The sequence below is a fragment of the Ranitomeya imitator genome, chromosome 2, assembly GCF_032444005.1.
Source record: "Ranitomeya imitator isolate aRanImi1 chromosome 2, aRanImi1.pri, whole genome shotgun sequence".
NCBI classification, from domain to species: domain Eukaryota; kingdom Metazoa; phylum Chordata; class Amphibia; order Anura; family Dendrobatidae; genus Ranitomeya; species Ranitomeya imitator.
Genome location: NC_091283.1, coordinates 385,176,854 through 385,193,988, shown reverse-complemented (window position 1 = coordinate 385,193,988; position 17,135 = coordinate 385,176,854). Strand labels below are relative to the sequence as shown.

Below are 17,135 nucleotides of genomic sequence, written 5' to 3'. Positions count from 1 at the left end.
CCTCTCGCAGCATACTAACTCTTCAACTCATGAAGACGGGAACTCCCTCGACTTGGTCTTCTCCTGGCTTTGCTCAGTGGATGATTTCACAAACTCCCCTCTCTGACCACAACTTTCCTTCATTCTCTATTAAGAACTGCCTTCCCGCTCAGGTAACCCCCACTTTCCACACTTATAGAAACATACAGGCCATTAACACCCAGAAACTTATGAAGAACTTGCAGTCCTCATTGGCCCCTATCTCCTCCCTCTCATGTCCGGAGTCTGCACTGAAGCATTACAATGAAACCCTGCAAAGTGCCCTGGATGAAATTGAACCTCCTATACATAGAACAACTCGACAAAGAAGGCAACCACCGTGGCACACGCTGCAAACACGTTTCCTACAGCGGTGCTCCAGGTGCGCCGAACGCCTGTGGAGAAAATCTAATCTACCCGAAGATTTCATCCATTATAAGTTTATGCTTAAAACATACAACTCTGCCCTTCACCTCTCCAAACAAACCTATTTCAACACCCTCATCACCTCACTGTCCATTAACCCTAAATGTCTCTTTGACACTTTTCATTCCCTACTCAACCGAAGAGAGCAGGCCCCAACCAGGGATCTCCGCGCTGACGATCTGGCCAGTTACTTCAAAGAAAAAATTGACCATATTCGACAGGAAATTATCTCCCAATCTCTTCATACCATGCACTGTCCTCCCTACCTCACTGCATCTAGCTCACTCTCTGACCTTGAACCAGTCACAGAAGAAGAAGTAATCAGGCTCCTTGCATCTTCTCGCCCGACCACTTGCACCAGTGACCCCATTCCGTCACTTCTCCTCTAGTCCCTTTCCCATGCTGTCACCTCTCACCTAACAAAAATATTCAACCTCTCTCTCTCTCTCTTTTCCGGTATCTTTCCCTCCTCATTTAAGCATGCCATCATACATCCATTACTTAGAAAACCATCCCATGACCAAAACTGTGCCGCTAACTATAGACCTGTCTCTAATCTTCCCTTCATCTCTAAACTCCTCGAATGCCTGGTCCACTCCGTCTTATCCGCTGTCTCTCAGATAACTCTCTTCTCGATCCTCTTCAATCTGGTTTCCGCTCTTTACACTCTACTCAAACTCCCCTCACTAAAGTCTCTAATGACCTACTAACAGCTAAATCTAATGGTCACTACTCCATGCTAATTCTCTTGGATCTCTCCGCAGCATTCAACACTGTGGATCATCAGCTCCTCCTCGCTATGCTCTGCTCCATCAGCCTTAAGGACACCGTTCTCCCCTGGTTCTCCTCCTATCTCTCCGACCACTCTTTCACTGTATCTTTTGCTAGTTAAAAATAATGATCTTTATTGTTATATAGCTCTAACATATTCCGCAGCGCATTACAGCTTGCACACATTATCATTGCTGTCCCGATGGGGCTCACAATCTAAATTCTCTCTCAGTATGTCTTTGGAATGTGGGAAAAAAACGGAGTATCTGGAGGAAACCCACGCAAACACGGGGAGAACATACAAACTCCTTGCAGATGTTGTCCTTGGTGAGATTTAAACCCAGAACCCCAGCGCTGCAAGGCTGCAGTGCTAACCACTGAGCCACCGTGCTCCTCCTCCTCTCATCTTCCCCTTAAGGTTGGGGTTCCTCAAGGATCAGTCCTAGGCCCTCCCTCTTCTCGTTGCCCCTATTGGGCAAACAATCAGTAGATTTGGGTTCCTGTACCATCTCTATGCAGATGACACCTAATCATAAACTTCTGCTCCTAATATCACGCCTGCCTTTTTAGAAAACACCAGTGATTATTTTACCGCTGTCTCTAACATCATGTCCGCCATCTATCTGAAACTGAACCTGTCAAAAACTGAACTCCTCATGTTCTCTCCCTCTACCTTTGCCTGACATTGCCATCTCGGTGTGTGGTTCCACCATTACTCCCAAGCAACATGCCTGCAGCCTTAGGGTCATACGTGAGACCAAGCTTTCATTCACCCCCCACATCCGATCACTGCCTCGCTCTTGTTATCTGCACTTCAAAAACATTTCTAGAATTCGACCTTTTCTTACTTTCGACTCTGCAAAAACTCTTAAGGTACCGTCACACATAGCGACGCTGCAGCGATACCGACAACGATCCGGATCGCTGCAGCGTCGCTGGAGAGCTGTCACACAGACAGCTCTCCAGCGACCAACGATCCCGAGGTCCCCGGTAACCAGGGTAAACGTCGGGTAACTAAGCGCAGGGCCGCACTTAGTAACCCGATGTTTACCCTGGTTACCATCCTAAAAAGTAAAAAAACAAACGCTACATACTTACCTTCCGCTGTCTGTCCTCGGCGCTCTGCTTCTCTGGTCTGGCTGTGAGCGCCGGGCAGCCAGAAAGCAGAGCGGTGACGTCACCGCTCTGCTTTCCGGCTGACCGACGCTCACAGCCAGAGCAGGAGGAGAGCAGAGCACAGCGCTGGAGGACAGAGAGCGGTAGGTAAGTATGTAGTGTTTGTTTTTTTACTTTTAGGATGGTAACCAGGGTAAACATCGGGTTACTAAGCGCGGCCCTGCGCTTAGTTACCCGATGTTTACCCTGGTTACCAGCAAAGACATCGCTGAATCGGTGTCACACACGCCGATTCAGCGATGTCTACGGGGAGTCCAGCGACGAAATAAAGTTCTGGACTTTCTTCCCCGACCAGCGATCTCCCAGCAGGGGCCTGATCGCTGCTGACTGTCACACTGGACGATATCGCTAGCGAGGACGCTGCAACGTCACGGATCGCTAGCGATATCGTCTAGTGTGACAGTACCTTTACTGTTACCCATCCACTCCAGAGTCCAGTACAAACTTATTACCCTCATCCACAAAGCACTCCATGGCTCAGAACCACCCTACATCACCTACCTGGTCTCAGCCTACCACCTTACCCGTGCTCTTCGTTCTGCTAATGACCTGAGGTTAGCATCCTCAATAATGAGAACCTCCCACTCCCGTCTCCGAGCCTTTTCACGTGCTGCGTCAATTCTTTGGAATGCACTACCCAGGTTAATACGATTATTCCTCACAGTTTTAAGCGTGCCCTAAAAACGCATTTGTTCAGACTGGCCTACCGTCTCAACGCATTATCCTAACTATCCCTGTGTGGCCCATTCAAAAAACTTAAACCATAATCCAGTTCCTTGCATCATGTTCTGTTACCATCCACCTCTCGTGTCTCCCCTTTTCCCATAGATTGTAAGCTTGCGAGCAGGGCCCTCATTCCTCTTGGTATCTGTTTTGATCTGTGTTTATTATTATTAGGCTGTAATGTCTATTGTCTGTAGAAGTCCTCGCTATAATGTAAAGTTCTGCAGAATATGTTGGCGCTATACAAATAAAAATTATTATTATTATTATTAGTTATCAATATTCTCTATACAGGAAAGTTTCAAAAAAGAAAGTGTCAGTGTTTCTAATAAATTGTCAGTTTAGAGTATAAAACTGGGGGATAAAACAAGACTGAACATAAAACCTTCACAACCTAAGGCTAGGTTCACATTGCGTTATGTGAACCCGTTTAACGGACTACGTTGCACTGCGGCATAACGCGGTGTAACGTAGTCCGTTAACGCCGCCATTGCCTGTAATTGCGAACGCATCGCTAGCACACGCCCACATTGGGCGTGCGCTAGCAATGTGCGGTCATTTGAGTGACGGACCACGAACCCTGCTTGCAGCGTTCGCGGTCCGTTCCTCGCTAGCGCAGATCGGGCATCTGCGCTAGTGGGATCGGCAAACTCGATCCCTTTTGGGACATTGCGTTAGCGCAGTCCGTAGCGCTATGCGCTAAACGGACTGCCCTAACGCAATGTGACCCTAGCCTTAAACGGGTTCACATAACGCAATGTGACCCTAGCCTTACACACATCATAGCGATCTCATGACACATTCTCTCCAATTTTTCAAAATTTCCCTGACAACCATGCCTAGGTGAAGTGCTCACAATTCCCATTCTAATGTGGTTTCAGACTGAAAAATGATCACTTTATTTTATATCACACTAGTTATTAGTATTCTCTATACAGGAATGTTTCGATAAAGAAAGTGTCGGTGTTTCTAATAAATTGGACATTCAGTGTATAATACTGGGGATAAAACAAGTCTGATCACAAGACCTTCATAGCCTTATACACATAATAGGGGAGATCTCATGACATCTTCTCTCCATCTACCTGATGATCATGAGGAACATCGAGATCTTCTTGTTTACATTCCTGTGGGAGAAGAGGACGGGGACATCTCTCTGGTGTTGTCCTCTCACTGGATAGAACTGGAGGAAACACATACAGGGACTGAATTCATTCTTTACATACAGATAATTATAGGCCGTGTGTATTTAATCCTATCTATTACCTGGTGATGTGAGGGGCTGGGGAGCCTCCATCATGACGTCCTTGTACAGATCTTTGTGTCCTTCTAAATACTCCCACTCCTCCATGGAGAAATAGACGGTGACATCCTGACACCTTATAGGAACCTGACACATACAATGATACCGTCATCCCCCGATCCCTCCATAGCGTTACCGTATAATGTCCCAGCATTCCCAGCAGTGTCACCTCTCCAGTCAGCAGCTCAATCATCTTGTAGGTGAGTTCTAGGATCTTTTGGTCATTGATGTCCTCATGTATCAGGGGGTGAGGTAGAGGCCCCGTGATTGGGCTCAGGGGTCTTCCCCATCCCTCAGACACAGGGTCCTGACAGCGCTCACTAGAGGTCTTCTTCACTACTGTGTAATCCTGGTTATGGAGAGACACATTAATAAATCTCACTACAGACATTTCCAGAGTCCTCACCTCTCCAGTTCTGTCCATCTGTTATTCCCATAGATAAGAATGATGTAATGTGACGTCATCAGAATCTCTCACCTCTCCAGTAAGCCGGAAGAGGATCTCTAGGGTGAGGTGTAATATCCTCTCCGCCATCTTGTCCCTGTCCCTATCCATCCTTGTAAGGTCACTCAGGAGAATTCTCTTATATAGAAGATCTCCACTGAGAGGATCCGATATTGTAGGGACCTGAATGGGGAGAAGATGACGATGTAACATCATAAAGATCCCATGTAAGAAATCTCCGGAGCTGTTACCGGCGTCACATGATCATTACATCCAGTCATGGCCCCGTCCTGCCCCCGGTATAACACACAGTCCCATTATAGTCACATACAGAGATTTATCACAGGCTCAGCACTGAGGGGGTTAATGCCCCCTGCCCCCGCCCAGTAATGGGGAATCTCCAGCACCTACCTCCACCTGCAGAGCCGCACACCACATATATGGCTGTTCTGTGTGCACAGGACCTGTGATGAGGTCACAGGAGGGGAGGAGTCAGGGTCACATGATCAGGGGCCTCTATGACTAGTGGCCATTGTGACAAGGTAATAATAATAATAATAATCTTTATTTTTATATAGCGCTAACATATTCCGCAGCGCTTTACAATTTGCACACATCATCATCGCTGTCCCCGATGGGGCTCACAATCTAGAATCCCTATCAGTATGTCTAAGGTGCATTGTCCTTTTACTGTAGGGAAACAGCTGCCATGAAGTGATGATCTTGATTGGCCAAAATGCTTCTGTAAGCCGTAATGTCCAAACATCTATCCCAAGATAATAAAGGACCCAGGATGAGCCAAGAACACATTCCGCCATTACTGCCCCTGACAGGAAGGAGACATGGATTCCTGCTGCTTGTATGAGATTCTGACCCACTAATCAGCGCAACAGAAATCTGGAGTCATCTGACTGCACAATGTTTCCACTGCTCAGTGAGGTCATTTTTGTTCAATTAAGTTTTTACTTTCCATTTCCCTCAGATAATGGCGGCGCTGGAACTGGTCATCTGGTGTTATAGTTCACCCGTGTTCTTTCCTCAAAAATATTTTTTTAGCAAGCAATTTTTTATTTTCACAAGGGTAACAGGAGAAATTGGACCCCAAAAGTTGTTGTCCAGTTTCTCCTGAGTACGCTGATACCCCATATGTGGGGGTAAACTACTGTTTGGGCACACGTCGGGGCTCGGAAGGGAAGTAGTGACGCTTTGGAATGCAGACTTTGATGGAATGGTCTGTGGGCGTCATGTTACGTTTGGAGAGCCCCTGATGTGCCTAAACAGTAGAAACCCCCCACAAGTGACCCCCATTTTGGCAACTAGACCCCCCAAGGAACTTATCTAAATGTGTGGTGAGCACTTTGAACCCCCAAGTGTTTCACAGAAGTTTATAACGCAGAGCAGTGAAAATTTAAAAAAAATCATTTTTCTTTCCTCAAAAATTATTTTTTAGCAAGCAATTTTTTATTTCCACAAGGGTAACAGGAGAAATTAGACCCCCAAAGTTGTTCAGCAATTTTTCCTGAGTACGCTTATGCCCCATATGTTTGGGTAAACCACTGTTTGGGCACACCCAGGGCTCGGAAGGGAGGAAGCACCATTTGACTTTTTGAACGCAAGATTGGCTGGAATCAATGGTGGCGACATGTCGCATTTTGGACCCCTTGATGTGCCTAAACAGTGGAAACCCCTCAATTCTAACTCCAACACTAACCCCAACACACCCCTAACCCTAATCCCAACCCTAACCCTAATCCCAACACACCCCTAACCCTAATCTTAACCCTAATTCCAACCCCAACTCTAATCCCGACACTAACTCTAATTCCAACCCTAAACCTAAGGCTATGTGCCCATGTTGCGGATTTGTGTGCAGATTTTTCAGCACCGTTTATGAAAAATCCACAGGTAAAACACACTGCATTTTACCTGCAGATTTCCTGCGGTTTTACACCTGCGGATTCCTATTGAGGAGCAAGTGTAAAACGCTGCAGAATCCGCAAAAGAATTGACATGCTGCGGAAAATACAACTCAGCGTTTCCGCGCAGTATTTCCCGCACCATGAGCACAGCGGATTTGGTTTTCCATAGGTTTACATGGTACTGTACAACGCATGGAAAACAGCTGCGAATTCACAGCGGCCAATCCACTGCGGATCCACAGCCAAATCCGCACCGTGTGCACATACCCTAATTCCAACCCTAACCCTAATTGCAACCCTAACCCTAATTCTAACCCTAACCCTAGTTCTAACCCTAGCCCTAGTGGAAAATAAAAATAAATATATTTTCTTTATTTTATTATTTTCCCTACCTATGGAGGTGATAAAGGGGGGGTTATTAACTATTTTTTTTATTTTGATCACTGTGATAGGTTGCATCACAGTTATAAAAATGTACCTCAGGAATGAATGAATCTGCCGACCAGATTCATTCATTCCTGGAAGATGGCGGCGCCCATCAATAAAGACCACGGCACCGGGAGGGACACCAGGACTTGGGAGGCACAGAGGGGGTAAGATCGGGCAGTGGGGGGACGGAGGACAGGGGGGACAGAGGACAGGACGGGGGGGGGGGACGGAGGACAGGACGGAGGGGAGAGGAGGGCTTACGATGGCGGCAGTTCGCCGCTGTCAGTCGGTGGCGGGGGTGGATCGGGGTCTCCAGCCATGGCCGATGATATTGCAGCATCGGCCATGGCTGGATTGTAATATTTCAGCTAGTTTGACTGGTGAAATATTACAAATTGCTCTGATTGGCTGTTTCACTTTCATCAGCCAATCAGAGCGATCGTAGCCATGTGGGGGCAAAGCCACCCCCATAGGCTGAAGCACCACTCCCCCTGTTCCTGTAGGTGGGGTGAAATTAGTTAACCCTTTCACCCAACCTGCAGGGACGCGATCATTCTGTGACACAGCATATGCGTCACACTTCGGATTGACACCGACTTTCATGACGCATACGCTGTGTCACAGGTCGGGAAATGGTTAATATCATTAAGCACACATGGCAACCAAAAGAGTCTAGAAATAGCTTTCTATGTAGCTGTGAACCTAGGATCACCACTCAAGACAGAATCATGAAACTCCTATAAACAGACGTAATCTTAAGTTCACAGGCATAAATAATTTGGACCTTTTAGTAGCGGAAGGAGCAAACGACGGAACTATATGGATCTCCTCTTCCGACTCTGGTATACCATAGAAACCATAATAGCCTGAGGAAGAATAGAGAATTTTGGAGGTTTTGGAGGAGAAACTGAATCAAGGCAGCATGATAAAGCATCAGTCCTCATATTACTGAACCCTAGCCTGAAAGTAATAGAAACATTGAATCTTAAAAAAAACACTTAAGAACTCAGGAGTTTCTTTGCGTGGAAGAAGACAATACTGAACACAGTTTGTAGGTGAAAAAGTCTATATTGAAATCACACGGTGCTTTAAACAAGTGCAGAGAAAACTCAAGTTCATAACACTTAAACAACTTAACAAGTCTGTAGGAAATCTCAGAGAGAAATGCAATCAGCAGATAGTCAGTAAAGCACAGTCTATACTTGAGAACACTGGAAACAAATAAGTCCGTGCCTAGTCCATGCACTGATAAGCAAGTCCAAACAAGGTGTTAAATTATCCAGGAAGGCCTGGGTAGAAGTCTTAGGTTAAGCAGAGCAGTCCAGAGCTTTGCAGCTAATTAAATGAGGCACAACCAGAATAGCAACCAGCTTACGTGTTTAGCAATTGCAGGTGTAGGTCAGCGGCATAAGCAGTCAGGAGCAGGCGGTACGCTGGCACAGATGAATGCAGCAGGATCTCAGAGAGCAAGGAGCAGAATATTCACACAGGTTTGCAGGAGCAGCCAGGAAGCCCAAGGAGCAAGACACATCAGCAGAATACTCTAGCACAGACTATAGTATGGGGTGGAGTTACAAGACAGGAAGACAAGGGGCACATGAAACAAAAGACGCCATCTAGGAAAAGGGCAGGAATGACTAAAAGGTAACCAAAAACATTCAGAGTCCTGACAAACTTTGTGCTCCATCACAACTCTAAACAGTATGGGTATCTTGAGAAAACTGATTCTGCTAACAACGTAGCAGACAAGGCAGCCCATGACCTGACAGGCCCTTCTGACATTTGCCAGAATTGCCAGATGGCCAGTCCGGCCCTGGTCAGGAGTCATATAGGAGGGAGGAGGTACAGTCAGTCAGGAGTGAAAGGAGAGATGATTTAATGGGGCCCTCATTCATCCCTAAGTAACTTAGCCCCTCCCCCTCTATCACACCAGAATAAAGGCCCCCATATACACTTACTTTTAGGCTGGCAGGGGGGCCCGTGGTCAACCTTTGTAGCTGTAGCAGGGAGTCATCTATGTCCCTCTGCTGCTTACACTGTGAGGGAGGGGAGCCTGTGTTATAGATGACAGCAGCTCATTACCTGAGCTGTGCTGTACGTCCGGGGAGAAGAGGACACAAACAAAGCTAACACTGGTTGGCTGCGCTGCGGCCAGTCAAGTTGGCTTTACCAAGAGCTGCACCCCCCTTCTGTGCTTGTTCATCATAGTGAAGAGCGGTGACATACAAAGTCATCAGGACACAAGAGCGCCCTGTTACTTACAAATAGTGCGTCACAGTTTGCAGCAGCCGAACATGTCAGCCGTGTTATCAGTGACTCCCGCACTGCTGAGTAGCTCTGAGCGCCGAAGTTGCGAGTAGTGGTGACATCATGCTGGGAGGATGTCCTGCTCGCGACTCCTCCCACAGTTAGAGAGCAGTGCGGGCGTCACTGATAACACAGCTGACATGCTCGCCTGCTGCAGACTGCAGCGCACTATTTGTGAGTGACGGAGCACTCTTGTATTTTGATAACTTTTTCTGTCACTGCGCTCAGTAAGACAACCAAGGAGAGGAGTCGGTATACACAAGTGAAATAAATGTTCACCCCTCTCCACGCCCATGGGGCCGTGGGGAAGAGTGAATGTTAATTTCTCTTTAGCAGCGGGTACAGGCTTTAGCCACAGCAGCCGGCTTCAGCTTCCTGTCACTCGCTGCTGCTCTGCTGGCACCCGGGGGTCTCCATAGCAGCTGCCCACTGTCTGGGGGCCCCTGGAGTAGTGAGGGCCCTAAGCAGTATGCCAGCAGGTGTCAGTGCCTGGGCCCACCAGAGAATCCTCCGGTGGGCCAGTCCGACCCTAACCCCTGCCATTACTCCACCTCCACTAGCCTGAAATTATGACACCTGACAGAAAGGATACATGGATTCATGCTGCTAGCATGAAATTCTGACCCACTAATCAGCGCGGTGCAACAGAAATCTGGATTTATTTGACTAAAAGATGTTTTCCACTGCTCAGTGATATTATTTTTGTTCAATTAAGTTTTTACTTTCCATTTCTCTCAGACAATGGCGGCACTGGAACTGGTCATCTGGTGTTATAGTTCACCTGTGCTAAAGGACCAATAATAATAATCTTTATTTTTATATAGCGCTAACATATTCCGCAGCACTTTACAGTTTGCACACATTATCATCGCTGTCCTCAATGGGGCTCACAATCTAAATTCCCTATCAGTATGTCTTTGGAGTGTGGGAGGAAACCGGAAAACCCGGAGGAAACCCATGCAAACACGGGGAGAACATACAAACTCCTTGCAGATGTTGTCCTTCGTGGGATTTGAACCCAAGACCCCAGCGCTGCAAGGCTGCTGTGCTAACCACTGATTGTATTCTAACATGTTAGTTGGACTCCAGTTCTCTATTCAGTTGAAGTTTAAAACAATTATTGATAACTTCCTCGATGAGTTGTTTACATCGACATTATCTTTTTTCATTGTATTTTTTCCTCACAACAATCTCCGTAATTTTGACAAAAATCTTCTTGAGGTTGGAAGTTTTTCAAAATGTAGGCCTTAGCTTTTGAAGCGCTCGATATTCCCAGTCTAATGTGATTTCACACTGAAAAATGATCACTTACTGTTATATTACTCTTCGAGGTTACAGGTCTAATCTGTGTACAGCAAGGCTTCAATTAACTGATAGAGGACTCTAAGTACTCACAATTAGATATCCACCAATTAAATAAAGACACATCTCCACGCTGCTGGCTGGTTCCTGGACATGGTTGGCTACTGTGTGTTATTGTGTTGTATTCAAATCTGTTATCTATTGTAGATAAATAATCTGATTTGGTCTAAGATTAAAGGCCCCGTCACACATAGCGACGCTGCAGCGACACCGACAACAGACCGCTCTCCAGCGACCAACGATGCCGGTAACCAGGGTAAACATCGGGTAACTAAGCGCAGGGCCGTGCTTAGTAACCCGATGTTTACCCTGGTTACCATCCTAAAAGTAAAAAAAACAAACAGTACATACTTACCTACCGCTGTCTGTCCCCGGCGCTCTGCTCTGCACTCCTCCTGTACTGGCTGTGTGAGCACAGCGGCCGGAAAGCAGAGCGGTGACGTCACCGCTCTGCTTTCCGGCTGACCGACGCTCACAGCCAGTACAGGAGGAGAGCAGAGCACAGCGCCGGGGACAGACAGCGGTAGGTAAGTATGTAGTGTTTGTTTTTTTTACTTTTAGGATGGTAACCAGGGTAAACATCGGGTTACTAAGCGCGGCCCTGCGCTTAGTAACCCAATGTTTACCCTGGTTACCAGTGAAGACATCGCTGAATCGGCGTCACACACGCCGATTCAGCGATGTCAGCGGGACCTCAACGATCAAAAAACGGTCCAGGCCATTCCGACACGACCAGCGATCTCACAGCAGGGGCCTGATCGCTGGTACGTGTCACACATAGCGAGATCGCTACTGAGATCGCTGTTGCGTCACAAAACTTGTGACTCAGCAGCGATCTCGCTAGCGATCTCGCTATGTGTGACGGGGCCTTAAAAATCACTGCAAATTATAGTTAGAAGAAGTGATTGTTACCAGTTTATAATGTGTTTATAAGTGTTTAGCATCTCCTTCCCTTTCGGAGCCCTGCCGTGTGCCCCAACAGTAGTTTTACATCACATCTGGGGTATCGTACTCGGGAGAAATTGCACAACAAATTGTAGGGTCCATTTTCTCCTATAACTCTTGTGGAAATGAAAAATTTGAAGCAACATTTTTGCAAGAAAAAGTAACATTTTCATTTTTTCCTTCCACATTGTTTTTCATTCCAGTGATGCATCACATGCAGTTTTTAAAATGTTGTCACTTTTGGGTATTTTCTGTCACACAGGCTCCTCAAAGTCACTTCAAATGTGATGTGGTCCCTAAAAAATAGGTTCTGTAAAGTTTGTTGGAAAAATGGAAAACTGATGATAAAGATACTGAAAAGTGTTTCAGTATTTGGTAGCGCCCGGTACCGGAACAAAATTAGCCAACTACTAATTAGGTCAACTACCAACCAACTAGCAGTGTTCCTTCCTTACAAAGGCTAATTCATGATGAAATCCATGAACAAATGAGTCCACGGTACTTCTGGAATTGGCAATGGAGCCAATTCCCCGGCCAGTTATGACAGACTTCAGCAGGTGCACAAATTTCACAAGTGGATACAAAATCTTTAACCCCGTAGTGATGGAGCCAATTTGCAGCTTAATGACTAGGCCAATTTTTACAATTCTGAACACTGTCACTTTATGAGGTTATAACTCTGGAACGCTTTAACGGATCCCGCTGATTCTGAGATAAATTTTTTGAGACATATTGTACTTCATGTTCGTGGTAAAATTTATTTGATATTACTTGCGCTTATTTATGAAAAAAACGTAAATATGGCGAAAATGTTTTGAATTTTGCAATTTTCAAACTTTGAATTTTTATGCCTTTAAAGGGAACCTGTCACCCCCAAAATCGAAGGTGAGGTAAGCCCACCGGCATCAGGGGCTTATCTACAGCATTCTGTAATGCTGTAGATAAGCCCCGATGTATCCTGAAAAATGAGAAAAAGAGGTTAGATTACACTCACCCAGGGGCGGTCCTGTTATGGTTCTGGTCCAATGGGTGTCGCGGTCCGGTCCGGGGCCTCCCATCTTTTTACAATGACGTCCTCTTCTTGTCTTCACGCTGTGGCTTCGGCGCAGGCATACATTGCCTGGCATGTTGAGGGCAGAGCAAAGTACTGCAGTGCGCAGGTGCCGGGAAAGGTCAGAGGCCCGGCACCTGCGCACTGCAGTACTTTTCTCTGCGCTCAACAGGGCAGACAAAGTACGCCTGCGCCGGAGCCGCAGCGTGAAGACAAGAAGAGGATGTCATCCTATGAAGAAGGGAGGCCCCGGACCAGACCGCGACGCCCATCGGACCAGAACTGCAGCGAGACCGCCCCTGGGTGAGTATAATCTAACCTCTTTTTCTCATCTTTCAGGATACATCGGGGCTTATCTACAGCATTACAGAATGCTGTAGATAAGCCTCTGATGCCGGTGGGCTTAGCTCACCTTCGATTTTGGGGGTGACAGGTTCCCTTTAAATATAACAAGAAAGTCTAGCACTCAACTTCAGGAACCGTAGAAACGATTTATTAGTAGCACTAGAAACGGTTCAGTCCCTTGGGACTTTCATCAGTCACTACAATGTCATAACAAAAAATGAAATCAAAAGTACATCCAGTACAAAAATAACTAAAGTATATACAAAGAAATGCAAACAAAAGTAAACAGACAAGGTTAACATGAAGCAGGTCAAAATGAGAAATCATGTACTACTACTATAACTTAAAGGCAGAGGAAGCTGTAGCAAACAGCCAGGCTAAGTGTCAATATGGTGAAAGTAAGTGACTACGCCAGCGGACAAGACGGAGAAAATAGGAAAAACAGAACACACGTACCGTGCCTATGTAGGCCAATAGGGCCATGACCTTTCGTGAAACCCGACCCGATCCTAGTGTGGGATCGGCCATGAGGTCGGCGATCAGCACGCCAAAGTCGCATTTCGTATGACGTTTTCAGCGCCATTTTTCATCCAATGAAGGAGGATGCAGAGTGTGTGCAGCGTGATGACATAGGTCTCGGTCCCCACCATCTTAGAGAGGGGCACCAAGTGGATCTACGTCAGTTCTGTTAGTTTGTCGTATATCTTCCAGCCACGTTCTGCCACTTACATTGTGTAGTGTAATACACTGGGCCTGAGTTTTGTTGCAGTCTCCCCCCCAAAAAAGGGAGATTTTAATTGGCTCTAAGTGGATCTACGTCAGTTCTCTTAGTTTGTCGTATATCCTCCAGCCACATTCTGCCACTTACATTGTGTAGTGTAATACACTGGGCCTGAGTTTTGTTGCAGTCTCCCCCCCCCCAAAAGGGAGATTTTAATTGGCACTAAGTGGATCTACATCAGGTCTGTTTGTCGTATATATCTTCCAGCCACGTTCTGCCACTTACATTGTGTAGTGTTATACACTGGGCCTGAGTTTTGTTGCAGTCTCCCACCCAAAAAAGGGATATTTTAATTGGCACTAAGTGGATCTACGTCAGTTCGGTTAGTTTGTCGTATATCTTCCAGCCACGTTCTGCCACTTATATTCTGTAGTGTAGTGTAATACACTGGGCCTGAGTTTTGTTGCAGTCTCCCCCCCCAAAAAAAGGGAGATTTATATTGGCACTAAATGGATCTACATCAGGTTTGTTTGTCGTATATCTTCCAGCCACGTTCTGCCACTTACATTGTGTAGTGTAATACACTGGGCTTGAGTTTTGTTGCAGTCTTCCCCCCAAAAAAGGGAGATTTAAATTGGCACCAAGTGGATCTACGTCAGTTCTGTTAGTTTGTCGTATATCTTCCAGCCACGTTCTGCCACTTACATTGTGTAGTGTAATACACTGGGCCTGAGTTTTGTTGCAGTCTCCCCCCCCCACCCCCCAAAAAAAAGGGAGATTTAAATTGGCACTAAGTGGATCTACGTCAGTTCTGTTAGTTTGTCGTATATCTTCCAGCCACTTTTCTGCCACTTACATTGTGTAGTGTAACACACTGGGCCTGAGTTTTGTTGCAGTCTCCCCTCCCTGTTTGTGGCACATTAGTATATGGGAGGGGGTAAACTTTTCAAGATGGGTGGTGACCATGGTGGCCATTTTGGATCCAACTTTATTTTTTCAATGGGAAGAGGGTCATGTGACACATCAAACTACCGTAATTGAGAATTTCCAAAAAAAATAATGGTGTGCTTGGTATTAACGTAACTTTATTCTTTCACGAGTTATTTACAAGTTTATGACCACTTCTAAAATGTGCTGCCCATTGTGCTGGATTGTCAATGCAACCCTCTTCTCCCACTCTTGACACTCTGATAGCAACACCGCAGAAACACCTGCTAGCACAGGCTTCCAGTATCTGTTGTTTCAGATGCTGCACACCTGGTATCTTCACAGCAAAGACATATCACGACCCCTGTTGCAGACTTACAGCAGGGGTCTGTGCACAGAAACAAGGAAATCAGGGGGACGTGAGAGGAGAGCTGCTGTGAGCTTACCAGCGTGAGCACAGGAATTGAAGCAGGTGATCCCTGGGGGAGTGGCTGGAGGCAGAGCCAGACGCAGGGTAGTGGTGGAGACCGGCGATGCCGGAGAGCAATCAGAACGTACCGAAGTCAAGCCAGGAGGTCAGTGAGGTGCCGAAGGGTGAGACGAAAAAGGAGGTCAGGATGTAGCTAAAGGTCAGAAAGCCGGAGATAGAGGTACAGTACAAGCGGAGTAGGAGGGTGCGGAGTAAGAGTAAAGGTACCGTCACACTAGACGATATCGCTAGCAATCCGTGACGTTGCAGCGTCCTCGCTAGCGATATCGTCCAGTGTGACAGGCAGCAGAGATCAGGCCCCTGCTGTGCTGTCGCTGGTCGGGGAAGAAAGTCCAGAACTTTATTTTGTCGCTGGACTCCCCGCAGACATCGCTGAATCAGCGTGTGTGACACCGATTCAGCGATGTCTTCGCTGGTAACCAGGGTAAACATCGGGTAACTAAGCGCAGGGCCGCGCTTAGTAACCCGATGTTTACCCTGGTTACCATCCTAAAAGTAAAAAAACAAACGCTACATACTTACCTACCGCTGTCTGTCCCCGGCGCTCTGCTTCTCTGGTCTGGCTGTGAGCACAGCGGCCGGAAAGCAGAGCGGTGACGTCACCGCTCTGCTTTCCAGCTGCCCGGCGCTCACAGCCAGACCAGAGAAGCAGAGCGCGGAGGACAGACAGCGGTAGGTAAGTATGTAGCGGTTGTTTTTTTACTTTTAGGATGATAACCAGGGTAAACATCCGGTTACTAAGCGCGGCCCTGCTCTTAGTTACCCGATGTTTACCCTGGTTACCGGGGACCTCGGGATCGTTGGTCGCTGGAGAGCTGTCTGTGTGACAGCTCTCCAGCGACCAAACAGCGACGCTGCAGCGATCCGGATCGTTGTCGGTATCGCTGCAGCGTCGCTTAGTGTGACGGAACCTTAATGAAGCCAGAAGGTCAGAGCTGGAAGAGACAGTAATAACAGAATCACAGAGCAAAGCACAAAACTAGAAAACGGACCAAGTCATACAAGAGAGACAATCAGACAAAACAGTATGCAAGCACACCGGGGGGTCAGACAAACAGCGAGAACGAATGTATAACTGTCAAGGAATCCCAGAAAGGGGAGGGTATATACACTGTGTTCCAAATTATTATGCAAATTGGATTAAAGTGTCATAAGGAGTTAATTGTTTTGTTTTTCAAATAAACTTGTGGATGGTATTGTGTCGTAGGGTATGTGCACACGTCAGGATTTCTTGCAGAAATTTCCTGAAGATAACCGGAAATTTTCTGCAAGAAATCCGCATACTTTTTTTTTGCGTTTTTTTCCCATTTTGCAAGCGAAATTAGCTTGCAGAATGCTAAAGTTTTCCAAGCGATCTGTAGCATCGCTTGGAAAACTGACTGACAGGTTGGCCACACTTGTCAAACATAGTGTTTGACAAGTGTGACCAACTTTTTATTATAGATGCTGCCTATGCAGCATCTATAGTAAAAGATAGAATGTTCAAAAATAATAAAAGAAATAAAAAAAATGGTTATACTCTCCCGCAGACAGCCGATCTCCTCAGCGGCGTCCGTTCCTATAGATGGTGTGTGTGTGCAGGACCTTCGATGACTTCACGGTCACGGGAGCGTTCACGTGAGCGGTCGTGCGACCAATCACAAGATGGTGACGTCATCGCAGGTCCTTCACACAGAGCATCTATAGGAATGGAAGCGGCAGCATGCACCGCTGAGAGGCGGGAAGACTCCGGGGCCATCGATTCTTTTTTTTTACCAATTATATGGTGCCCAGTCCG

The 17,135-nt window shown here is 46.7% G+C and overlaps 1 protein-coding gene across 1 annotated transcript in view; it reads right to left on the bottom strand.

Moving 5' to 3' along the window:
* LOC138666642 (zinc finger protein 850-like) overlaps positions 1–17,135 on the bottom strand; it is a 157,294-nt gene that overhangs the window by 36,727 nt on the left and 103,432 nt on the right. Inside the window, exons 13-14 of the mRNA XM_069754835.1 lie at positions 15,427–15,491; positions 4,200–4,297 (exon numbers count right to left, since the gene is read on the bottom strand). Of these exons, the coding sequence (XP_069610936.1) occupies positions 4,200–4,297; positions 15,427–15,491 (163 nt within the window). The remainder of the gene's footprint in view (positions 1–4,199; positions 4,298–15,426; positions 15,492–17,135) is intronic.